The 24,508-nt window shown below is 46.3% G+C and overlaps 1 protein-coding gene across 2 annotated transcripts in view; it reads right to left on the bottom strand.

The window, feature by feature from the left end:
* The window catches only part of CDCA7L (cell division cycle associated 7 like), a 34,011-nt gene extending 11,734 nt beyond the window's left edge, over nucleotides 1-22,277 (bottom strand). The window contains exon 1 of one of the 2 annotated variants that reach the window (XM_079786508.1): nucleotides 21,510-22,277. In XM_079786508.1, coding sequence (XP_079642634.1) covers nucleotides 21,510-21,533 — 24 coding nt within the window. In that variant the 5' untranslated portion in view covers nucleotides 21,534-22,277. The remainder of the gene's footprint in view (nucleotides 1-21,509) is intronic. The other variant, XM_079786507.1, reaches the window with a different exon arrangement.
* Nucleotides 22,278-24,508: the final 2,231 nt, after the last annotated feature.

Raw genomic sequence — 24,508 nt, 5'->3', positions numbered from 1 at the left:
CTGAATCAATGATAGAGTTTTAGAATCCCAAGGGCATGTAAATGCTTCTATAGGCAATTACTCCCAGCGAGAACGTTGTCAGCACGCTTAACCTCACAAACACGGATCTGCTGAGAGTTCATTTTTGTACGCCGACTACCTCTTTGTTCCCAACTCCTCATTTCGGGAAGTTCAAACACAGAGAGAGGTGGAAGACAGTACAGACATCTGTGTGTTCTTCACACGGAGACCCCATTTGTCACCACATTTGCTTCCTTTCTCTTTCAACAAATAGTTTGAACCCCAGGCACTGGCTGATATCTGTCTGTTTTTGACCTAGGAAAACAGTGATTTAATATGAGCCAACCTAATCCATGTTATGCTCAAAGTACTTTACAGACATCACCCTGCAATATTTCAACACACATCACCCAAGGAAATTTTAAACGCCAACATTTCAAATATTACCAATAGTACATCTTACTAGTTAGTGTCTAGTAATATTAGTACTGGACACTGAAGTGTTAAGAAAATTAAGTAAAAAGAAAAACTTTAAAATTAAAAATAGCCCTTCCTTGTTCATAGCAGCACTCTTCACAAAAGCCACAAAATGGGAGCAACCCAAGTGTCCAGGACAGATGAATGGATAAACGAAGTGTCCCATACACACACAACGGAGTATTCAGCCTTAAAAAGGAAGGAAATCCACCCCGGCGGGTGGCTCGGTTGGTTGGCGTGTCGCCCTGTACACCAAAAGGCTGCGTGTTTGATCCCGTTGGCGTGCATATGGGAGCAACTGATGCGTTTCACTCTCACATCAATGTCTCTCTCTGTCTGTCTCTCTCTCTCCCCCCCCCCCCCCCCCCCGTCTTCTCTCTCTAAAAACCAATAAACAGATCCTCGGGTGAGGATAAAAAAGGAAAAGGAAAGAAATACAACAATTATTGAAAAATTATGTTGTACACCGGAAACTAATAGAATGTTATAGGTAAATTATATCTCAATTAAAAAATGTTTTAATCTGCCCTAGCCAGTTTGGCTCAGTGGATAGAGTGCAGGAGGCAGCTGAATCGATGTTTCTCTCTCATCGATGTTTCCCACTCTCTATCCCTCTCCCTTCCTCTCTGTAAAAAGTCAATAAAATGTATTAAATAAATAAAAAATGTTTTAAGCTACAGTCTGAATGAGGGGGCGGGGGTGGGGCCTGAGAGTCTATATTTCCAACAAGCGCCAGGGTCATCCCACGCGCTGGTCTGCAGAACAGTTACAGAGACTCCAGCCCCTTTTCTGCTCCTCTGCGTGGGACGTAACTTCCCCTAATTCATAACAGCTACCTGTGTGCATGTCCTTACTACAGGTAACTGACAGCAGACGCCATCTCTTTCCCATGTCTCCCTCCAGGACCAAGAATAGAAACTGTATACTTAGAGGTACTTACACATCTGAATAACTGATGAGCAGCATCAACTAATTTTTTTAAAAGAAGGAAATCCTGTGCTACATGAGTGAATCTGAGGACACAATGCTAAGTGAAATAAGCCAGTCACAGAAACAAACATCGGATGGTTCCACTCATCTGAGGTCAAACTTAGAGACCCCGGAAGCAGAACAGTGGTTGCTGGGGCTGGGAGGAGTGTGAAGGGGGGGGGGGGTGTTTAATGGGTGGAGTTTCAGTTTCACAACGTGACACCATTCTGGAGGGTGCGCAACAATGTAAATGCACTTCGTGCTACTTCAAAGTGGTTGCGACGGTAAATGTTATGGGTACCTTACTACAATTTTTAAAAATTCAGCAACGTGAGACAAATTAAAAAAGACAGTTTCAAAACGTGAGAAAAATGTTCCTTCCTTAAATAAATGCAATCCTTTTCAAATTCACTGGACAGGTCTAGACCTCCACCAGTTCTCATGCTACTAATGAGGGGCGTGTGGTTTGAGAACCCAACCCCTTCACCTAAGGCAGGCAGGTTCAGATACACCACCTCATGTGCCCAGAATTCAGTTTTAATGCCGGAGAACCACACCTCGACCCGGGTATCTGGACTCCACACCCAGAATTTAAGAGAAAGTCAGGGGACAAAGCTGTTGGCTGAACCACAACTGGCTGGAATCCAGCGTTGTCCCATCCCAACAAAGCGATGCTAATACCAATAAATGCTGCCCGGTCACTGCCTCATTCTCCTTTGGTAGGTCTTTCCAGGATTTCTTAAGTCACATAGAGCAATGCCTCGAGGTCTCCATTCTAACCTCTGCCAGCCTGAGCCTCGATGAAAATTCAATGGAAAAACTAGTAAGCTAGAAAAAGATGCCCCCAAGTGCCAGCTGCTTTTCACTCAAGCATTTGCCTTTGAATATAATTAATGTGTCATTAACTTAAAATGTTATATTTCATTAATTTTTTAAAAGATGATTATTGATTTTTAGAGAGGAAGGGAGAGGGAGAGAGAAAGAAACATCTATGTGAGAGCATAATGTCGATTGCATGCCCCCAACCAGGAACTGAGCCCTGACCGGAAATGGAACAAGCAACCTTTCGGTGCACTGGACCAACCAACTGAGCCGCACCAGCCAGGGCAAACTTTTATATTTTAAAAGGAAGTATAACTTGTAAATGCTTTTTCACTCTAGCCAAGTGGTTCAGCTGGTTGGAGCATCATTGCGTACACCAAAATGTTGCGGGTTCAATTCCTGGTCAAGGCACATACCTAGGTTGCAGGTTCAATCCCCAGTCGGGGCACGTACAGGAGGCAACTGATCAATGTTTCTCTATCACATCTATGTTTCTCTCTCTCTCTTTCTCTCTCCCCCCTCCCTCCCTCCTTCTCTCCCTCTCCCGCCTTCCCTCGCTCCCTCCATTCCCCTCTCTCTCTCTAAAAAGAAAAAAGTTATTAAACATATTCTCAGGTGAGGATTAGAAAAGCATGAAGGCTTTCCCATATCTCAATGATATTTAAATCCATTCTTCCTGATTAAAAAATACCACTTCCTAGCCAGGAAGAACATATTTATCATCTATTTAATTTTTTAAGGAAAAAAAACCCCTGAGATTCTCTTTAAGGTCAATTGATTCAAGAGCTGATTTTGATAAAGCTTTAGGAAATGCTTCTTATTCCAGGAACACTACTGTATATAATTTCACCTGGACACAAGTTCCACTTTAAGCCCCAAGGAACAGTATAAAGGAAATTTATGCACACCTTTTCATTTTCCTTATTGTTTTTTTAAAGCTTTGATAGCAAGGATGGCAGAATGTGCAGGGTGAGCTATCTTGCCACTGGGAAAGACCTTTTACACAGAGGAAAGCATTTGTTCAGCCCACTGCAAAGGGGATGTTCCACATACCCTCCTACCATAAACCCTGTCATTCCCTTAAATCTCTTATGAGTAAATTGGTTGGCCCACAGAAGCCTATATACCTTGCACCATTTATCAAACAAAACAAAAAACTAACGAAAAATGGATCACACCAAAATATAAAATCTAAAACTATAAAACTTCAAGAAGAAATAGGAGGAAATCGTTGTAACCTGGGGTTAGGCAAAGAATTCTCAGATACAATACCAGAAGCATAATGCAGACTTTTACAATGTATAGACAGTCAAAATTAAGAATGTCCACTCTTCGAAACACACAGTTAGGAGAATGACAAGAAAAGCCAACCAACTGGAAATTGCAAATCATTTATCTGATAAAGAACCCATACCCAAAATATAGTATAAAGAACTCTCAAAATCAATAATAAAAGCAAATAACCCAATTTGAAAATGGGCAAAAGATGTGCGCAGACACTTCACCAAAGACACATGTGGCACATAAGCACAGGAAAAGATGTTCAACATCCATAGTCATTAGGGAAATGCAAATTAAAATTGTTATGAGAGACAACTACCTACCTATCACAATGGCTTAAAAAAGCATGACAACACCAAGTGCTGACAAGGATGTGGAACAACTGGCACTCTCGTAAACTGCTAGGGTCACTTTGGAAAACAATGTGGCAGTTTCTTATAAAGATAAACACACCCTTACCACACGATGCATCAATCCCACACCTAGGTATTTACCCAATAGAAGGAAAACTTATGTTCACACAAAACTTGGAATTAGCTTTATTTGCAAACCTAGAACCAATTCACATCAACTAGAGAGTGGATAAACAAATTGTGGTACATCCACACCATGGAATACTACGTAGCAATAAAAATAATTACTGGTAGACCCAATAACATGGATAAATCTCAAATGCATTATGCCAAGTGAAAAAGGTTACATAGCCCTAACCGGTTTGGCTCAGTGGATAGAGCGTCGGCCTGCGGACTCAAGGGTCCCGGGTTCGATTCTGGTCAGGGGCATGTACCTTGGTTGTGGGCACATCCCCAGTGGGGAGTGTGCACAGGAGGCAGCTAATCGATGTTTCTTTCTCATCGATGTTTCTAACTCTCTATCCCTCTCCCTTCCTCTCTGTAAAAAAAAAAAAAAAATCAATAAAATATATTTTTAAAAAAAGAAAGAAAGGTTACATAGTGTCTGATCCACCTAGATGACACTTTGGGAAGGTCAGAACTATAGGAACAGAAAACCTCAGTGGCTGCCTGGGGCTAGAGGTCAGAAGGAACCTTCAAGGGATGATAAAACTGAGGGAGGAGTGATCGGTGATTGTGGAGGCATCTATCAAAATTCAAAGAACTGAACACTAAAAGGGTGACTTTATTGTAAATAAGTTAAGCCTTAGTTAGAAAGAAAAAGTATGTAGAAACAGTGGAACATCTGAATTGCCTAGATTTGGATCCTAGCACGTAGTCATAATTTGATAAAGGAAACACCACAAATCAATGGGAAAGAAATGATGTTATCAATAAGTGATACAGGCAAAAATGGCTATTTGAGGATGCTAAAACAGTCCATTTTGCTTCTCTCTTGATACTATAAACCAGATCGTCACAAAGAAGAAACTAATTCATGTGGATATGCAGCTGGCCTCTGGATGGGTAGGACTTTAAGCATCAACATAAAGGAGATCAAAGTGGAAGACAGTAACAATTCAAAACTTCGTCAAAGAAAAAAAAAACCCACAAAATTTAGAATGGAAATAAAAATGTTAGGAAAAAGATCTACCACTAATATGACAAGTTATTCATGTTACTGAAAAGTTCATACAAAATAAATGTACCAAGTAAGAGTCACACAGATAAAATAGGTAAAACCGAGAAAATTCACCTGAAAAGGGAACACAGAAGAGGCTCAAAACATTTTAAAAGTCTTCAATCTGCCTAAGTCAGTGGTCAGCAAACTGCGGCTCGCAAGCCGCGGTTTGCCACTCTGTTGACTAATGAGTTTGCTGACCACTGCTAGGGAAAAACACTTAAAAAAAACACAAACATTTTAATAATGTACTAATGTCTTTAACCTGAAGTCAAAACTTCTGGGTAAGGGTAATGCCTTATGCAGTTGGTCGGCAAACTCATTGGTCAACAGAGCAGCAAAATGCGGCTCGCGAGCCGCAGTTTGCCGACCACGGGCCTAAGTAAAGAAAGAAACGGGAATTAAGAATCATTCTCATCTAGCAACCTAGCAATGTTTTGTCAATTTTCAAGGGCACGTTCAAGGACAGGGGAGGATGTAACAAGACAAACACCCTTATACAGAATTGACAGGATAAACAAAAGGTTTCAAAACAGAAATTTGGACATGTAGATCTGAAATAGGAGAGTTAGCTAAAGGGGGGGTAAGGTGGGGGTGTATATACACTGAATTTAAAGGTTGCCAGAAAATGTGGATGAACTCAGAGTGAGGGGATATGCAAACTATTAAGAGTTAAGAGCAGGCGTCCTCAAACTACGGCCCGCGGGCCACATGCGGGTGTTTTTGCCGTTTTGTTTTTTTACTTCAAAGTAAGATATGTGCAGTGTGCATAGGAATTTGTTCATAGTTTTTTTTAAACTATAGTCCGGCCCTCCAACGGTCTGAGGGACAGTGAACTGGCCCCCTGTTTAAAAAGTTTGAGGACCCCTGGTTAAGAGGATCATAAAACCAAGGATTATCAGAGTGTGACAGGACCTCATCCATCAGCTGAAGCAACTCCCCTCATTCCAAAGGGGCAAAACGCAGCCTAACTCCATGCACTCAGCTGTGACCACCCCTACAAAGGACATTCCCAACTGCATAAACAGGAAAATGCTGTTTTCTCAATAAAAATAACCATGTTCACTAGGATTCAGTATGTAATTCAATCAAAACACCTAAACTCTGACACCAAAAGCAAGAGCAACAAAAGAAAAACATAGATAAAGCTGGACTTAAAACTAAAAACATCTATTCATCAAAGGACATTGTCAAAAAAGTGAAAAGACAGCCTACAGAAAGGGAGAAATATTTGTAAATCACACAACTAGTAAAGGATCTAGAACACAGAATGTACAAAGATCTTTTACAATGCAACAACAAAAACTAAAAATAAATAAGCGAAGGGCTGGATAGACATTTCTCCAGAAATACACAAATGGACAAGTACATGAAAAGATGTTCAATATCATTATTCACTAGCGAAATGCAAATCAAAAACACAATATATCACTTCATATCCTCTAGGATGGTTTTCATAAAATATATATATATGGGGGCGTGTTAGTGGAAATGTAGAGAAATTAGAATGCTTGTTCATGACTGGTGGGAGTGTAACATGGTTCCGCTGCTGTGGGAAAGTTTGTTGGTTCTTCAAAAAGTCAACGAGAATTACCAGCACTTTCACTCTTAGGTATATAACCAGAAGAACTGAAAACACGTGTTTCAAACAAATACGTGTACATGCATGTTCATAGCAGCACTATTCACAACAGCCAAAAGTTAGAAACAACCCAAATGTCTACCACAGATAAATGGATAAAAAACTGTGGTGTATACAATGTACAATGGAATATTACTCAGCCGTTAAAAGGAACGAAGTACTGACCCATGCTATCATGGAGATAAACCTGGAAAACGTTACACTAAGAGAAGCCAGATGCAGAAGATCACACAGTGTGTGATTCCATTAGGCAGAACAGGTGAATCCAGAGGCCAAAGCAGACCAGTGGTTGCCAGGGGTTGGAGGAAGAAAAAGCAAGGGGCAACTGCTCAATAGATACAGGGTTTCCTTTTTTTTTAATATATATATTTTATTGATTTCTTCCAGAGAGGAAAGGAGAGGGATAGAGAGTTAGAAACATCGATGAGAGAGAAACATCGATTCAGCTGCCTCTTGCACACTCCCTACTGGGGATGTGCCCGCAACCAAGGTACATACCCTTGACTGGAATCGAACCTGGGACCCTTCAGTCCACAGGTCGATGCTCTAGCCACTGAGCCAAACCAGTTAGGGCTACAGGGTTTCCTTTTAAGGTAATTGTTAGTACACACAGACCCAGGAAAAGCCTGGAAACGAAAAATGTACCTCCTAAAAATCTACCTCCGTAAGAGAAGGGCAGGAAAGACTGAAGAAAAAAGGCTGGCTATTCCAGTTTTGTCATTAACAGGTTTTAGGAAGAGAAAGTTACATAGGAAGTGTGTCTTGGGCAGCTGCAAGACCAAGCCTATCTCCCTACAGCTCGGCAGGAACCAAAGAATTATATGGGGGCCAAGGAAAGGGGGTGAGGCGGGTGGCATAGTCACAGGTACTAACATGAATGCTACCAGGTACGGGAAATTACTTGACATGCTTGACCAGGATAGGACAGCGGCCTACTCCAGGAAGCGGCGCATACCAGGAGGCAAGGGAGGGGTGGTGATTTATGTTAGCAATTACATGCAGACAGTCTCTAAGGGGAGTTTGGGGAAAGCAACCTCCATTCCGGCCTGGGGCCAGCTCATAGAAGAGACAAGAGATTGAGGAACAATCTCTCCTCCGCAGTAATGAAATGTTTTGGACTAGATAGAACTAACAGTTATACAACACGAATGTACTAAATGCCACTGAATTTTTCACTTTAAAATGGCTAATTTGAGCCCAGCTGGTGTGGCTCAGTGGTTGAGCGTATAAACCTATGAACGAGGAAGTCTCACAGTTCAAGTCTTACAGTTGGGGCACATGCCCGGGTTGGGGGCTCAATGCCCAGTGAGGAGCATGCAGGAGGCAGCCAATCAATGATTCTCTCTCATCCTTGATGTCTCTCTCTCCCTCCCTCTCCCTTCCTCTCTGAAATAAATTTTTAAAAAAAGGTTAACCTGATGTTATATGAATTTAACTTAAATATTTGTAAAAATTTAAACTTATTATAATAACTGAAAGTCTTGTTTATCCCACTATTCACATTTGCTTATCTATTCTAATAAAAGGGTAATATGCTAATTAAACCGGATATCTTCTGGACATCTTCTGGACGTCCTTCCGGACAAAGCCACGGTGGCAGGGGCCGAGGCAGAGGCGGTTAGGGGCGATCAGGCCAGCAGGGGGGAGCAGTTAGGGGGCATTCAGGCCGGCAGGGGGTAGCAGTTAGGGGCAATCAGGCCGGCAGGGGAACAGTTAAGGGGTGATCAGGCCGGCAGGCAGAGGTGGTTAGGGGCAATCAGGTCTGCAGGCAGAGGTGGTTAGGGGCGATCAGGTTGGCAGGCAATCAAGTCGGCAGGCAATCAAGTCGGCAGGCAGAGTGGTTAGGGGCAGACAGGCAGGCAAGTGGTTAGGAGCCAGCAGTCCCAGATTGCGAGAGGGATGTCCGACTGCCGGTTTAGGCCCAATCGGCAGTAGGACATCCCCCGAGGGGTCCCAGATTGGAGAGGGTGCAGACTGGGCTAAGGGACCTCTAGTAATAATATAAAAGTAGACCAGTGGTTTACTAAATACTTCAAATCACATGTAGAATGCAGCTCCTTACCATGATGGCAACTGGTCCCTCTTGTCTAAACTGAGCACAACCAGGCACAGGGTCGCGTGCTTCCCTGTGCACCCTCTACAGGCCTGCCTCCATGTAGCAGTTGGGGAGCCTTCGGAGTTACTCCTCCCCTGCTCCCCGCTGGCTTCCTATCAAACTAAAGTAGAAAAACCCTACATTCCTACCATAGCTCCCTCTAAAACCTTTCCTTTCCACTCTCTGCTTTTGTTTTCTACAGAATAAAAAAAAAACAACTTTTGAATCTATGCACAAAGATGTAATCTGTGACATCAATAACAAAGGAGGACAGAGCTGTATAGTTCTTTTTATGCCATTTAAGTTAAATTGGTGTCATTCAAATAAAACTTTTAATTTTAGATAGTTATATACAATTGCATTGTAACAACAGAAAACATATCTATAGAACACACGTAAAATCCTATATAATAAAATGCTAATATGCAAATCGACCAAACGGCAGAGCGACCAGTCGCTATGAAGCGTACTGACCACCAGGTGGCAGACGCTCAATGCAGGAGCTGCCCCCTGGTGGTCAGTGTGCTCCCACAGCAGGAGCGCTGCTCAGCCGGAAGCCGGGCTCATGGCTGGGGAGCACAGTAGTGGTGGCAGGAGCCTCTCCCGCCTCTGCAGCAGTGCTAAGGATGTTTGACGGACAGACATCCCCCGAGGGCTCCTGGACTGCGAGAGGGCACAGGCCTGGCTGAGAGACCCCCCCGGCCCCTCCCAGTGCACGAATTTCGTGCACCGGACCTCTAGTAAATAAATAATAAGAAACCAAAACATGTCACTCCAAAGAAGTCAACACTGCACAAATATAGGCAATAATGGAGCAAATAAGGGTCAAAAAAATCAAACTTTAAGACATACAAAATTAAAAAAAAGTGGCAAAAGTTAAGATCTTCCCTATTAATAACCATTTAAACGCAAATAGGTTAAAGTCTTCAATCAGAAAACATAGACGGTAAAAATGAATTTTAAAAAAACAAACAAACGGAATCCAACTGTATGTTCTCTACAAGAGACTTTAGGTCTAATCATGCAATTAGGTTGAAAGTGAAAGGGTGGAAACGTTCAACACAAACAGGAACCCTGAGAGATGGAGTGACCACACTCGCACCAGACGAAGCACAGGCACACCTCATTGTGCTTCGCTTCACTGTGCTTCACAGAGGTCGCATTGTTTACAAATGGAAGGCAAGACCCTCCTTTAGATCGATGAAAGGGCCAATGCACCAAGAAGGTAATACTATTATAAATATGTAGCACCAAACATCAGCGCTCCAAAACACATGCAGCAAACACTGAGAGCATAGAAAGTGAAACAGATGTTTCTACAACAATAGCTGGAGACTCCGATACCCCACTGTCAATAATGGATAGAACCACCATACGGAAGATCAGTAAGGAAATAGAGAAAACGAACAACACGATAAAGCAACCAGAACTACCCGACATATACACTCCACCCAACAACTGAATATACATTTTCCTCAGGAGCACATGGAAAACTCCCCCCCAAAGAGATCACATATTAGGCCACAAAACAAGTCAGAATTAATTTAAATTATTGGAATCACATAAACTGTCTTTTCCAATCACAGTGGAATAAAAACTGGAAATCAATAACGGAAAGAAATCTGAAAATTTCACAAACGTGGAAATTAAACACACTCTTAAACAACGAATGGGTCAAAGAAGAAGTCACAAAGGGAATTAGAAAATACTTTCAAACCAATGAAAACAAAAACAAAATGTACCAAAACCGCAATTCCACTTTTAACTCTATGTCCAAAAGTATTTTGGAAGCAGGGGTTCAAACAGATATTTTATACCAATGTTTATAGCATTTTTCACAGGAACCAAAAGGTGAAAACAGCCCAAATGTCCAGGGATGATGAATGGAGAAACAAAATGTGGTATATGCACACATACAATAGATGATTACTCAGCTTTAAAAAAAGAATGGAACTCCGGTATGTTACAACACAAATGAAACCCTGACAACATTATGCTAAGTGAAATAAGTCAGGCACAAAAGGACAAATAGTGGATGATTCCAATACGATAGGATTCCAATACAACTTACAGGCAGTACCTAGAATAGTCAGATTCATCGAGACAGAAAGTGGAGTGGGGATTATCAGGGGCTGGGGGGGGAGGGAGAGGAATGGGGAGTTAAGTGTTTAGTGGGCACAGAGTTTCAATTTAGGGAAATTCTAGAGATGGATGGTGGTGATGGTTCCACAACAACATGACTCTACCTCATGCCACTAAATTGTACACTTCAAAAGAGTTAACCTGGTAAATTCTATGTCATGCACATTTTACCAAAGTAAAAAAAGGGCACAAGAAAATAATCACTGTCATTTTTCAAAGAGAAAATATACGTGGGGAGAAATACACAGACGTGCCTGAGCGTGCAGGGCTTAGAAGAGCTATCTGAAGGAGTAGCCGAGGAACCAGACTTCGCTCTGGCAGAGGCCCTGAGGGAAGGGAGCCAAACCGCATGGGAAGTGCTGGGTAATTTCCTCTTCCAGAAAGGGCAGCAGACAGGAAAGGTGAAGCCAGTGTGGAGATGTCTCTGGATTCTGAGAGACTGGTTATCAAATAGCCTTGCCTATTCAAGGCCCAGGAAAAGGCATTCCTCCCCTATGCCCGGGAGGAAAGGCATGAGAACGTTTGCATAAAGCTCTGATGGCTTCCAAACTACGACTGACAGCGTTCTGTGAAGCAGAAGCCGCTATGTCCGTGGCTATAACGAAAAGGCATCAAAAGGACTGTAATAGTACCAGTCTGTGCTGGGCACCATGCTAAGGGATCCGACGAGGAATGAGTCATATGGGGTAGGGGGAGCCAGACGATCTTTAAACCATTTCACTGTGGTGTGATAAATGTGAACGGGAGGAGTCCAGAAGGGCACCTGACCCAGCTGTGGGGCGGATGGTCAGGAAGACTTCTAGGGGCGGCAAGATCAGCCACACCTACACAGCTCAGAGCCAGACGGGAGGAGAACACGCAGTAGTTTCACAGATGGAAAAAATAGTCACAGGCATGTAAAGCTCAGCATAGGGAGTATAATCCATAATCTATACTAATAAAAGGGTAATATGCTAATTAGACCGGGTCAACCGGACATCTTCCGGACGTCCAGTCCTCCTGCCAGACAAAGCCACGGTGGAAGAGGCCGAGGCAAAGGCGGTTAGGGGTGATCAGGCCGGCAGGGGTACAGTTAGGGGTGATCAGACTGGCAGGGGAGGGCAGTTAGGGACAATCAGGCAGGCAGGTGAGTGGTTAGGAACCAGTGATCCCAGATTGTGAGAGGGATGTCCGACTGCCCGTTTAAGCCCGATCCCGCAACTGGCAATGAGACATCCCCCGAGGGGTCCCAGATTGGAGAGGGTACAGGCCAGGCTGAGGGACCACCCCCCCCCCACTCCCATGCATGAATTTCATGCACCGGGCCTCCAGTATTGCAATAACTCAGTATGGCGCTAGATGGGTACTAGACTTACAAGCGGGGGGGCGGGGGGGGGGCACTTAGTAAGGTATAGAAATGTCTAATCACTATGATGTACACCTGAAACTAATATAATATCGTACATCAACTGTAATTGAAAAATTATGTTTTAAAGGCTGGGGGGCAGTGAGGCCCCCATCTTCCAGAGGAGAGAGAGGGTCCTCGTGCTCAGTGCAGACAGACAGGCGCCGAGCAGATCTGCACAGGGATGGGGGGGGGGGGGACCTTCACGGCCCAGCCCAGCCCTGAGGCCTTTAGACAGGGAGCCTCTTGACACACTTGTGCCCTGCCAGTGGAGACTGTGCAGAACAATCCCTGGGCTGGGGGCCCGTGCGGGCTGCGCACACCACGTGGCTCCTGGCGTTGTGCCCGAGTGCACGTGCACACTCCCCGAGAGCGCGTGCCTCCTCGTTCCTAACTGCAGCCGGGCAGAGGGCCCACTCGGCGCGACGGAGGTCACGCGCACAGCCAGATGCTCTTTTCGGGGAGTTCTTAAAGCTGGGAGTGTGGGAACACAGAAGGAAGCCTGTTGTTGTTGTTGGTGGTGGTTTAAGCCGGGTAAGGGGAGTCCATGTCAGAGGCCCTGGCTGGGAAAGGCTAAGTGAAGTCCCATTGGCTTCAACTACTCTGATGTAAAAAACTCCCCAAGTTAAAAAAAAAAAAAAAAATGCCTGGGACCCATTGTCAGAGGAGAAAAGAGAGAGGGTTCAAAATAAACAATGATGTTTAAATGCACTTCTGTTTTTTTCTTCACTTTCCATTTTAAGGCCAGGCTAATGGAGAACAAAATGAAGGTACTAGACAGTTTGCATCTAACGTGTTCCCAGGGATTTCAATATCAACGAAGCCCTCGGAGTCCTGGAGCTTTAAATAAGAAGATATTGGGGGGATTATCTTTTCTATTTTAGGATTTATTACAGGTGCGATGTCTAAGTTTTATGCTCCCCAAACTGGGGGAGGTCAGGGTCAGCTGGAGGGCTTCCCAAACCCCAGGTGGGACAGGGAAGGGGATGGTTTCCTGGAAGAGTCATGTAAAGTAGCACATCTGTATTAAAATCAATTAAAACGTCTCATGGAAAAGAATGCAAAACAGGCCTGACTTTTAAACTGCTAAGAACAGAGACTACACTCGATCGTAGCCAAAAGGCCGAGAAGCCATCAGGCATGACTTTTACAGATGAAGCTGGAGATTGATGAGAACATCCGCCCAGGCGGGCGAGGCTGCTACACCTCCAGGCCTCTGGGGCAGGCAGGAACCGGTCCGTTCGTGCAACAGAAAAATTCGAGAAGCCCAGCCCGCTCCAGGGTGTCCCGACTGCCATAACTCATGCTTCCACTCACTACACACTTGTAGGGAGCGGTTCTAGGGTTAAGCCTCGGACTGACCTGCTGGCAAAGCCGCAAACAAGTCCCAGCTTGGAGGGCACAGTCCTCTAAGCATAATTAAGCTTGATCTTGTGACTGCTCCCTAGATCTTTCCTGGGTAGCTAATGGGCTGTGGGAGGGGCAGCAACTGCTGCCAAAACAAGTGAAAATTACAAGAACATTATAAATTACCTTGTTTACCCCTGACTATAAATAAAGCATCAGCTTTGCAGTCTGGGTCTGTTCTGTGGCCTCAGCCAGGCACAGAAGATCCACTTATTATCTTTGGACCCAGCTTATTCTCTTTGTCTTTTTCTTCATCCTTCACCAGCCCCCCCTCAGGCTCGCAGAACCCTTGGCTGTGCTGGCGCGGCACACACACTGACAGCCGGACACCATCCTTGTAAAATGGTCAACACGTATCTAACACCTACCTCCTAGGTGCCAGGCCCCTCACACATCAGGGTTTTGTCATTTGGGCCTGCGGCACGGTTTTGAGTCAAGGGCCACTCCCCTGGGGTAAACCCTGGGCCCTCCGAACAGAAGAGGAGATCTGCCAGCAGGCAGCCGAGGGGAGGGCAGGGGGGAAGTGGGGAGGGCAGGGGGGAGGTGGGGAGGGCAGGGGGGAGGTGGGGAGGGCAGGGGGGAGGTGGGGAGTGCAGGGGGGAGGTGGGGAGGGCAGGGGGGAGGTGGGGAGGGCAGGGGGGAGGTGGGGAGGGCAGGGGGGAGGTGGGGAGGGCTGGGCCCTGGGACAGAAGACCAAATGCCAGAGCTCACTCACAAATGCACGGCCCTCTCCAAGGACACAGGACTCTCCTGAAGGGGGTGTAAAAAGATGGGGGCTGCCCACACCACTGTGCTGCTGCATGGCAGGTTTGGGGGAACGGCAAAGGGGTTTGTGGGGAGGGATCCCCGACCACGCCCAGTCCTGAGGATATTGGCACAACTGGCAAGGACGCAAGACACCTGGGAACTTGTTGCCCACACACCTGCCCCCCCCCCCTCCCCAGGCTGTCCTAAAGCTCAGGCTTCAGAGCTCGCACCCAGGGATGTGGAATGCTCTTCTGTAAACGTTTCCAGTGCAGCACGCGACCAGAAAAGTGCACATGTCTGGTGACGTTTTCCAAACTGCACCCGCCCATTACAACCAGCACTTCGTATCGGGAAACCTACTACTTGACTTTAGATGTCCCGTCTTCAGGAATGCTACCTCGGAGATGACTCGTAGTTCAAATAAGCAAGACCAAAGCAGGCACCTCCTTTAAAACAGGGATTCACTGCCCCCCAGGAGAGCAGCTGGGCACAGGGTCCCCGCCTTCCACTGCCACAACCAACCGCCCAAATCCCAGGACAGTCCCGTCCACAGGCACTCCCGCGAGGCATCCACTAGCATTGTGTGTGTGTGTGTGTGGCGGGGGGGGGGGGTCCAGGCAGACCTGAAGGTGGTAAAGAACATACCTCTACTGCTGTCCCCCTCCCCCAAAGAAGCACATTCCAATAGGTATTCTAAGTTCAGGAAGAAAAAGCCACTGTTTCGGTCCAGTGATCATGAGCCCAGGTTCCAACCTGAGCAAAAACTGCTTTCTCTCAGCTGATACAATTCAACAAAAAGAGAAATGCCGTAAGAAAACAATGTGTCAGAGGTTCCCACCATCGAAAATCAGGCCCCTTTCCTTTTGTGAGATAGTAAGCACATGGCAAAGAACAATAATTAAGAACAGTGTGGACGCCAACACAAGGAATAAGTATGTACTAGTATGTGCATATACCCAAGACACTTCCTGTAAAATTCCTTTAGTAATAAAAAAAAAAGTGTTTCAGCAACAGAAAATTAACACATGGAACACACATCTACTCAATGAAATACTGCAGTCATTAAACATGAAAGCTATCAAGAACTCCAAGCTACTGAGAAAAATAGTATTGAAGGAACTGAAGAAAGAATCAAACAGCAGTCATACGATAAAAGCTATGCAAAACCGGTGACGGGACAAAGCCACTGGGTGGAAAAATCACTAGAAAATGACACCCAGACAGTGGGTAGGTAGAGCAGTCGCTCAATGTTTATTTTCATTTCGGCTTCTCTTAACATGACACTTCTTTTTAAAAATATATATATTTTATTGATTTTTTTACAGAGAGGAAAGGAGAGGGATAGAGAGTTAGAAACATTGATAAGAGAGAAACATCAATCAGCTGCCTCCTGCACACCCCCTACAGGGGATGTGCCCGCAACCAAGGTACATGCGCTTGACAGGAATCGAACCTGGGACCTTTCAGTCTGCAGGCTGACGCTCCATCCACCAAGCCAAACCGGCTAGGGCTTCACATGCCGTTTCTTACACAATACAAAAATCACGTGAAAATCACTGTCATGTACAAGCTGGGTGGGCCTTATTCCTATCCTGAAGCTGACATGTGCAGACATCGTCCAAGGAAGCCTGTGCAGAGCCTAAGACCAGCTCCTCCCGTGAAGACCCCAGCCCTCCCAGTTGGAAGGAGGGGAGAAGGTAATCATGAGGAAAAACAGAAGTGCTCACACCCCTCATATTTAAACAGCACCGTCTACTTGGCACGCCCCTGGCCATCTCAGTGGCACTATGTTGGGCAAAGACCTCTAGCCTCATAAAATTATTTCCGTGAAAATCTGGTAACCTGACCACGTCTGTGCTTCCAATGGCAAGAGTCAGGCAAAGGCCCTGGGAACTGAATCCGCTCCTTCCGCGCTGGTTGCCTGAAGCTAATTGCTCAATTTCACCTTATCTTTAAAATGCAGATAATGCTACCCACTTCAGAGAATTACAGTGAGGATTAATTCTGATAACTTTAAGTACCTAGCACAGCCTGACTTTTAAAAGGAAGTGATAGTTTCCTACGGTGGGGGTGGAGGGGGAAGGTTGGGAAGAATGGCTCTTTTTAAAAATATATATATATTTTTATTGATTTCAGAGAGAGAGGGAGAGAGAGATAGAAACACCAATAATGAGAGAGAATCATTGATTGGCTGCCTCCTGCACACCCCACACTGGGGATGAAGCCTGCAACCTGGGCATGTGCCCTGACAGGGAATCCAACTGTGACCTCCTGGTCCCACTGGTCCATGCTCAACCACTGAGCCGTGCGCGGCTGTGCAGAAGGATGGCTCTTAACACCTCCCACTCTCCAAACCAAAGGCCACCTAGGTCCCCACAGCACAGAGCAGAAGCCAGCTGGGCCCTGGCAAAGGCAGAAAAGGCAAGAGTCTTCCTGTCTTCCAGCATAACTCACAACACCTAGCACACAGCTGGTGCTTAAAAAACACGTGATAACGGACTAACCCAGGCAGGGAGCCCTCAGTCACCAGCTGATGACTGTGGGGTGGGGGTGGGGGTGGGGGGGGAACAGGCAGAAAACATCATCGATTTGAACTCAAACTCTGCCGCCAGGACATATGTTTGCAGTGCAGGGAGGGCACTGACTTTCACTATGGAAGACAAACTTTCCTGTGTGTTAACTTCAGCTCTATTTACCAAATATGCCTCTGCATGGTACTATTTTAAAACACTCAGAAACCACTGCTTTTCATAAACAAAAAGGGGGGGGGGAAAGGCCCCACTATTATTTTCTTATCTCTACCCATCCCCTAAGTAGCCTAAAACAATTCCACTTTGGTCAATACAGCTAGAATGAGTCTTCACAAAGCAAAACTGCACCCGGAGGTAAGAATTCTAAACGGTAACTCGGAGAGTGCGGATGGGTCAAGAACTCTCAACAGCAGTTTAAAAGGAACATGCCCGGACTATTCTATTCAAATGGCTTTACTGATCTTTTCATGAACTTAGTGTAAGATTAATAAATGTTTTGAAGTCACCTAATTATGTCATGGCTCTCTGTCCTGTATACCGGACCACGGCAGAACTGCTGTTCTCTGAGGTTTCTCCTGATCACTAAACATTCGGCTCTTAAATTGATGAGTCAGTTGTTTATCAAAACAACCACCAGTGGCCTTTTAAATACGGAACTATAAAAGTGGCAAATCATTGCGCTGTCCTTCCAAGAGGACACCCCCCTCCCGCCACCGTGACCTTCTGGGGCAGTGGTTCTCAACCTTTTTATTTTTATTTATTTATTTATTTTAAATATTTTTATTGATTTTTTACAGAGAGGAAGGGAGAGGGATAGAGAGTTAGAAACATCGATGAGAGAGACACATCAATCAGCTGCCTCCTGCACGCCCCCCACTGGGCATGTGCCTGCAACCAAGGCACATGCCCTTGACCGGAATCGAACCTGGGACCCTCCAGTCCGCAGGCCGACGCTCTATCCACTGAGCCAAACCGGTTAGAGCGGTTCTCAACCTTTTTAATGCCGCGACCCTTTAATACAGTTCCTCATGTTGTGGTGACCCGCAACCATAAAATTATTTTCGTTGCTACTTCATAACTGTAATTTTGCTACTGTTAATGAATCGTAATGTAAATATCTGTGTTTTCCGATGGTCTTAGGCGACCCTGCTAGCTCCGATGGTCTTAGGCGACCCTGCTAGCGGTTCTCAACCTGTGGGTCGTAATGTAAATATCTGTTTTGCTGAGAACCGCTAGCAGGGTCACCTAAGACCATCGGAAAACACAGATATTTACATTACGATTCATTAACAGTAGCAAAATTACAGTTATGAAGTAGCAACGAAAATAATTTTATGGTTGCGGGTCACCACAACATGAGGAACTGTATTAAAGGGTCGCGGCATTAGGAAGGTTGAGAACCACTGTAATCTGGGGCTTTGGGCACCAATTTTAAGCTGGGTACAAACTTTGTAGCTATGAGGTCAATACCCAGAAAAACTCCCCTTTACCCCTCCTTTACCCCTGCAACAGCACGCCTATTCATGAGAACATTGAGCATCACTTCCTTCTCTCAGGGACCAAACTGCACCCTGAAGCTAGAAGAGAGTTCAAAGACAGCACGGACATTCAGGACCTCCCCGTCTCTCTGCCAGGAAGCTGAGGCCAGCTCACCCTCAGCTCCCGTGAGCTGCACTGCTGAGCGCTCTCAGTACGGGACCACCTACTGGGTATTGTTCCTGTCATTCAATATGAAACCACAAACACAGTGACCAGCCCAACAAGGACTACAGCCCACGGGAGGTGTGATCACTGTCAGAGAACATCAACTCCAACACGCTGGTGAGGTTTCAAAAGAAAAAAGAAGAAGGAAAAAAAAAAAAAAAAGCCGTTGTGGCTCAGCGTTTTTTGAGTGTCTACCACCCAGGAACCAAGAGGTCGCTGGTTGGATTCCTGGTCAGGACACAGGCCCAGGTTCTGGGCTCCATCCCCAGTAGGGGGCGTGCAGGATGCAGCCAATGATGATGTTCCTCTCTCATTGATGTTTCTCTCCCTCTATCGCTCTCCCTTCCTCTCTCTCTCAACATCAATAAAACATAGTTCCTAAAACAGAGTCTAGAGAGGAATTTGGGGTTTAAATGAGTCCCTTCCCCTCTCCTCCCGGCCTAGTTCCCTCTACTCAGAGCACGAGGCCTGGGCTGCGCCTTGCCGAACCCCTTCCCCCTCTGAGCTTTGCAGGGGATGGAAATTTTATTTACTGTTTGTGTGAGATTAACCCACTGCACACTGAGCCGAGACTCAGCTCAGCAACACGCTCCAGGCAGTGCCCCAACTGCTATATTCGTAGGGCTGGGCACAGGGTGCCACCACAGGGCTCTAACACCTCGCTGCTCCTGAAATGCTCATGAAGTGCCCTTATCTGCAGCGGATCTTTCATAACCCGCAGAACCATTCTCCTCTCATTTAAATTAGGGAGACTATCATCTGCTCGCATGTAAATTATGAACAGGAACACTTCCACTGGAAAAAAAATCATCACACAAATCTTAACGTGGACTGCCAGGTAGGAGACCGTTAGTAAAGAAAACAAAACAAAACATCTGATCACCTTACACTTAGTAATTTGCCCTAATTGACGCATAAGGTGTCGGAAAGCATTTGTTGGATTACTCCCACGTGGTAACAGCTTAACATTTTAGAGCTACCAAAATTTAGCCTCATAACAGGAAAATGTTCCCTTCCTATACATTTTAAGCATGAACTATGGGAGTGAGTCCATCAGAAAAAAACAGGATTCAGGCAAGAGTGATACATTATCAAGATACAGTTACTGGTGACATTCACAAGAAGCTCGTTTTTAAATCTTGGAGACACCTGAGCCTCCTAGAAGCACAGGATCAGGCGTCCTCAAACTACTGGCTTGCGGGGCCACATGCGGGTGTTTTTGCCGTTTAGTTTTTTTACTTCTAAATAAGATATGTGCAGTGTGAATAGGAATTTGCTCATCGTTTTTTTTTAAACTATAGTCCGGCCCTCCAACGGTCTGAGGGACAGTGAACTGGCCCCCTGTTTACAAAATTTGAGGACCCCTGGATTAGATGGTAAAGTGCAACGGCAAAAAAAAAAAAAATTTTTTTTTTAATCTAACCCTGATTCAGTCCTTCTTAACCTCGAGTTACTGTTTGTTTTCCTTGCTTTTCCTACCTCCCTCCCTGGAGAAATTTTAAACTATTACTCTTTCTTATCAACATCCACAACAGCTCTCTCTCAAGCGTTCCCTTTCGGAAAGCCTTTCAGAAAGGGCTGCACAGCCAAACTGCCCGTTATGGGCCCTGCCTTTCCTTTGCCGCAGGACTTGGGCAGGTGACAGGGGCGCGGGCCCTGGGCGCCGGCTCCTTGGCTCCCAGCTCCCAGGCCCAGCACGCAGGTGCAGAAAGAGGGGAACACCAGTCCAAGGTGGTAAGGTGTGGAAGCCGTGAGTCAGAGGCGCTCACAAAAAGCCAGAAAAAACCCCAGCACTTCATACAAAGCATCTTGGGCTCTCACAAGCTGCTTCCTTCCCTTTCTAAAAGTTTTATTTTTAGTTCATTTGAAAAACAAAAGTGTTTATTGCCTACCTCTGGGGGGGAAAACACATTCACTACTAGAAAGTAGAGGAAGGCTCTTTTTAAAAGTAAGAAGGAACACTGCAGCCTCGTTCCCATGGCCAGCACCCACTGAAACGTGAGGGTGACTTACTCTCAGGTGCTGGTTAATGAGATTTTTAAGAGCTACTTCAGACCCTGACGCGTTCATTGGGGTCGTGCTGTGTATACGGTTTGGTATCTTGGGGCTTTTTGTTTTTTAACTTGGCCTAATGACGTTGCCATCCACACCCCCACTCCTCCCCAAGTGGTTACAAATTCCTTGAGAACATTTACCAAAGTTCTAGAACAAACACAAGAGCAATTCCTTTTATTTAAACGCCATTATCCAGGTTGAACTGGCCTGACCCTCAACTGTTTTTCAGAAAGATGACGCTTTTCTTAAACTTCCTTCTGTCTGTGCCAATTCCGAGAGAAAGTGGGGAGGGGGGGGGGGCGCGCACCAGAAAAGCTCCCCACTCCCAGCCCCGGTCGGTTCCAGGAGCGCAGCCCACGCCGAGCGCCGCGCCTCTGCAGCCTCCCCTCGAAGTGCCTGCAGTCCTGGGGCCCGCGGGCCTGCGACCTGGGCACCGACCCGGGCCGGAGGTCACAGCCCGAGCGCGGAGGCCCCCTGCCCCTCCAGCCCGCGGGCACCACCGCCACCCACCGCGCGCACCTGGGAGGCACGCCCACCCCGGGGTTCGCGGGACGGGGCGCGCCGGGTCCACAGCTCGGCGGCCGAGGGCCACGTTTCCCACCCCAGGCAGAGGAGGGCCGGGCGCTAAGGGAAGGCGGGCCGCGGGGGCGCGGGGGCTGCGGCGGGCGGCCGGACCCTCACCTGAGAGCGAGTCGCCAGCTCCATGCTTCCACCCGGGCTCCAGCTTCCTCCGCGCACGCCGCCCGGGAGCCTGCCTCCCCGCTGGCCAGCGCACGGCGAACGCCCGCGGCCGCGCAGCGCCCAAAGCTCCGGCCGCCCGGGGAGGGGCGCACTCGGCGCCGGGACAGGGGGAGCGCGCGGCGCCGCCCAGTTGGCGCCGCCGCCCAGGGCCGCGAGGCTTCGGCCCCAGATCCACACTTCGCGACCCGGGAACTTCGCTTCGCTGGCGGCGCGAGAGGGGGCTGCAGATGGGCGCGGCCTGGGGCGGCTACCAGTAGGGGGGTGCCGGGCTCCCCCCTGCAGCAGAGGGAGGGAGTGGAGCCGTCCGGCCGGATTTCGCGCGGGAGAAATGAAAGGGGGCAGTCCCGGGGCAGCCTCCAGCTGGCACGCTGGGCTCGGCTTTGCGCGCGGGATGTTTGCAGGGTTTTTATTGCTGGCGTCTGCTGCGGTCGGTGGGTGTCTCCAGGGCTGCTTCAGAACTTGTCTGGTTTTGTTGTTTCAAAGGGGCGTTTTGTGCCGCCTTCCAAAAAACATTGAGCCAGAGTTCCCTTTGCAAAAAGTTGCAAACGCCACTGGAACTTTAGACGGCCTTTGCTACCCATTGTAGGCCTCCAGCGCCGCTAGGCAGAGTTCTCCAGCGATCAGGAAAGCTGATTAACTTAACCAATATTGGCTGGGCACCTACTATGTGCCGGGCCATGTGTTATGCAATGGTTTTATTCACATGGTTGAACAAAAAACAGGTCCTTACTGTGTTGGAGATTACAGTCAGGGAACCAGCCACCTACAAGATATAAACGTAATAGTGATGCAAATAAGGGTAATAATAATGTAGTTAGTAATCGCTTTGATTAATGATTTAACAATGAATTCAAATAATGTCATTAATCAACAATGGTGATAACGAGTTCAATAACAATGATGCAAGTAAATGTCATAGGTGGTGTAAAGTAAGGGGACTTCACTTAGCACCGGGCAGGGAAGACTCCTGGAGGTCAGATATGAAGAGTGAAGAATTAAGTGGGTGGAAATTGTGGAAGTCTTGAAGTAGGTTCTGCAGAGGGAGGGCTGTAGAAGTCCTGAAAGTGTGGCAGGTTTGCGGGCCAGATTGAAAGCCTATTTAGGCCTGTGATCATGAGCTCATGACATAGAGGCACTCTGTCTGCATGAGACCTTCGGCAGGCCTTCTTGGCTGCTTGGGATCTGAGCATTTTCATCTTTTCCTTTTTGAAGGAGTGAATGAACTTGGTCGAACTTTTACTCAAGCTTAAGGAGAAAATGTCTGGGAACTGCTTTCTCCCGTCTTTCCTTGGTTCTGTAAACAGGTGCCCTCCATGTCCCAGACCCTCTAAGTAGTAAGATAGTCAAACACTGATTTAAGAAAATGCTTTGTTTTCTTTTTATTGGATAATGTAAGCTATTGAAAACCACTTTCAGTTTTACTATGCTTTAGAGTCTTCCTCCACATACAGTTTCTCCTTGAATTCCCCCAACATTCCTCCAGATTCTTATTATCCACACATTTTTAAAGTAAGGAAACAGAATGGAGGAAGAAAGACACCTGCCACCCTGCTGTAAGTGACAGCTGCAGGTTGCCAAACTGGAAACCATTCCTTGTGCCTGCAGACTCAACCTTCCCACCATTGTTCTTTACTTTTTCCCTGTTGGCTGCCAGGAAGCTCAGAGCATAATTTATTCAATCAAAACTTTTTAATTTTTTTTGGTATAATTGCTTTCCGATGAACCAGTGGTCTTCTTTTTATTTATTTCTGCTCTTTGTAGGTTTCATCAAATCCCTTTTGGAATTTGAAGGAGGTCACATTTTGTAAAGCACTTGAAGTAACCAGCTTCATACTTGGAAACCTGTAGCTGCTGAGCCTGTAGCTGCTGGGCCTGTAGCTGCTTTAGAAATGTGCTGTAGCCAGTCCTATGTCTTCCAGTGGCAACCTGGAAACTTTCTTGCTTTGCCTGGCAAAGCCCATGAACTTGAATGGTACATAGGAATTGATTCTATAATGCTGTGTTTTGTTTCCAGATTTGGGTTCCCCTCTGTTTAGGGAACTCCCTTTGGACCCAGGGCATTTTAATATCCTGTGATAACACTCCCTCCTCAGGTTACTGATGCGATGAATAAGATGTGCGCATTGAGTTTCAGCATGGCACAGCAAGAGTGACTGTCCCTTCCAGAAGCAATGGTATCCATGTTGCAACAGAGGAAAAGCAGACATAATATTTGCAAAATGCTTTTAAGACGTCTCTGTCTAGAAACCTATGCTTGCTTCCTTTATAAAATGACATAAAAATAGCTGTGACTGGACGTCAGGCCCAGCCCACAATGTTTGCTCTGTAAAAGGAATCCCAGTATCTCTTCTCTACTCTGTTGGGTGGCTCTGCCCTCCCCACAGAGCTTAGCTGTGGGCAAACTGCTCAGTCTATCCTTCATAACAGTGAGTTGCGCCAATTTGGTGTTCCAGACAACCCAGCGAAGACTTGCCCTGTGCCAGAGAGCTGGAAGCATTGTGGGTAATACCTGCTTACCAGTGTACACGATCATGAATAAATCAAGGACAGTTAAGCAAGCTAACATCCCTGGTTGTTCTCTATCTCCTGGTTCCTTGAGACTGCCATGTCACTGTGATTAGATAAAAACCTGTCCTAGGAAGGGAAGGCATCCCTAAATTTGAAACACTGAGAGATAATTTTTCCAAGTTGTTGCAAAATGAAAGATCTAGCATTGAGTCTCTTGCAGCAGAATTCTCTAACAGTGACTGGGTGCCTTTCTGGAAAGTTCTTACTACAACCTGGTATTCCATCTTCCTGACTTTGCACGCAAAGACAATACCGTCACAGCCGTGCAACGTTCTGATGATAACCACTCGAATGGCTACGGAGAAAAGGACCCCAACAAGCAAACGCCGATGCCTTCACATCTACGGGGTAAGAAAGCACACAGCGTGATA

Source organism: Cnephaeus nilssonii, assembly GCF_951640355.1.
Source record: "Cnephaeus nilssonii genome assembly, chromosome: 12".
In the NCBI taxonomy this organism is placed as follows: domain Eukaryota; kingdom Metazoa; phylum Chordata; class Mammalia; order Chiroptera; family Vespertilionidae; genus Cnephaeus; species Cnephaeus nilssonii.
The sequence above is the reverse complement of the archived record's forward strand: the minus strand, read 5'-3'. Positions and strand labels throughout refer to the sequence as shown.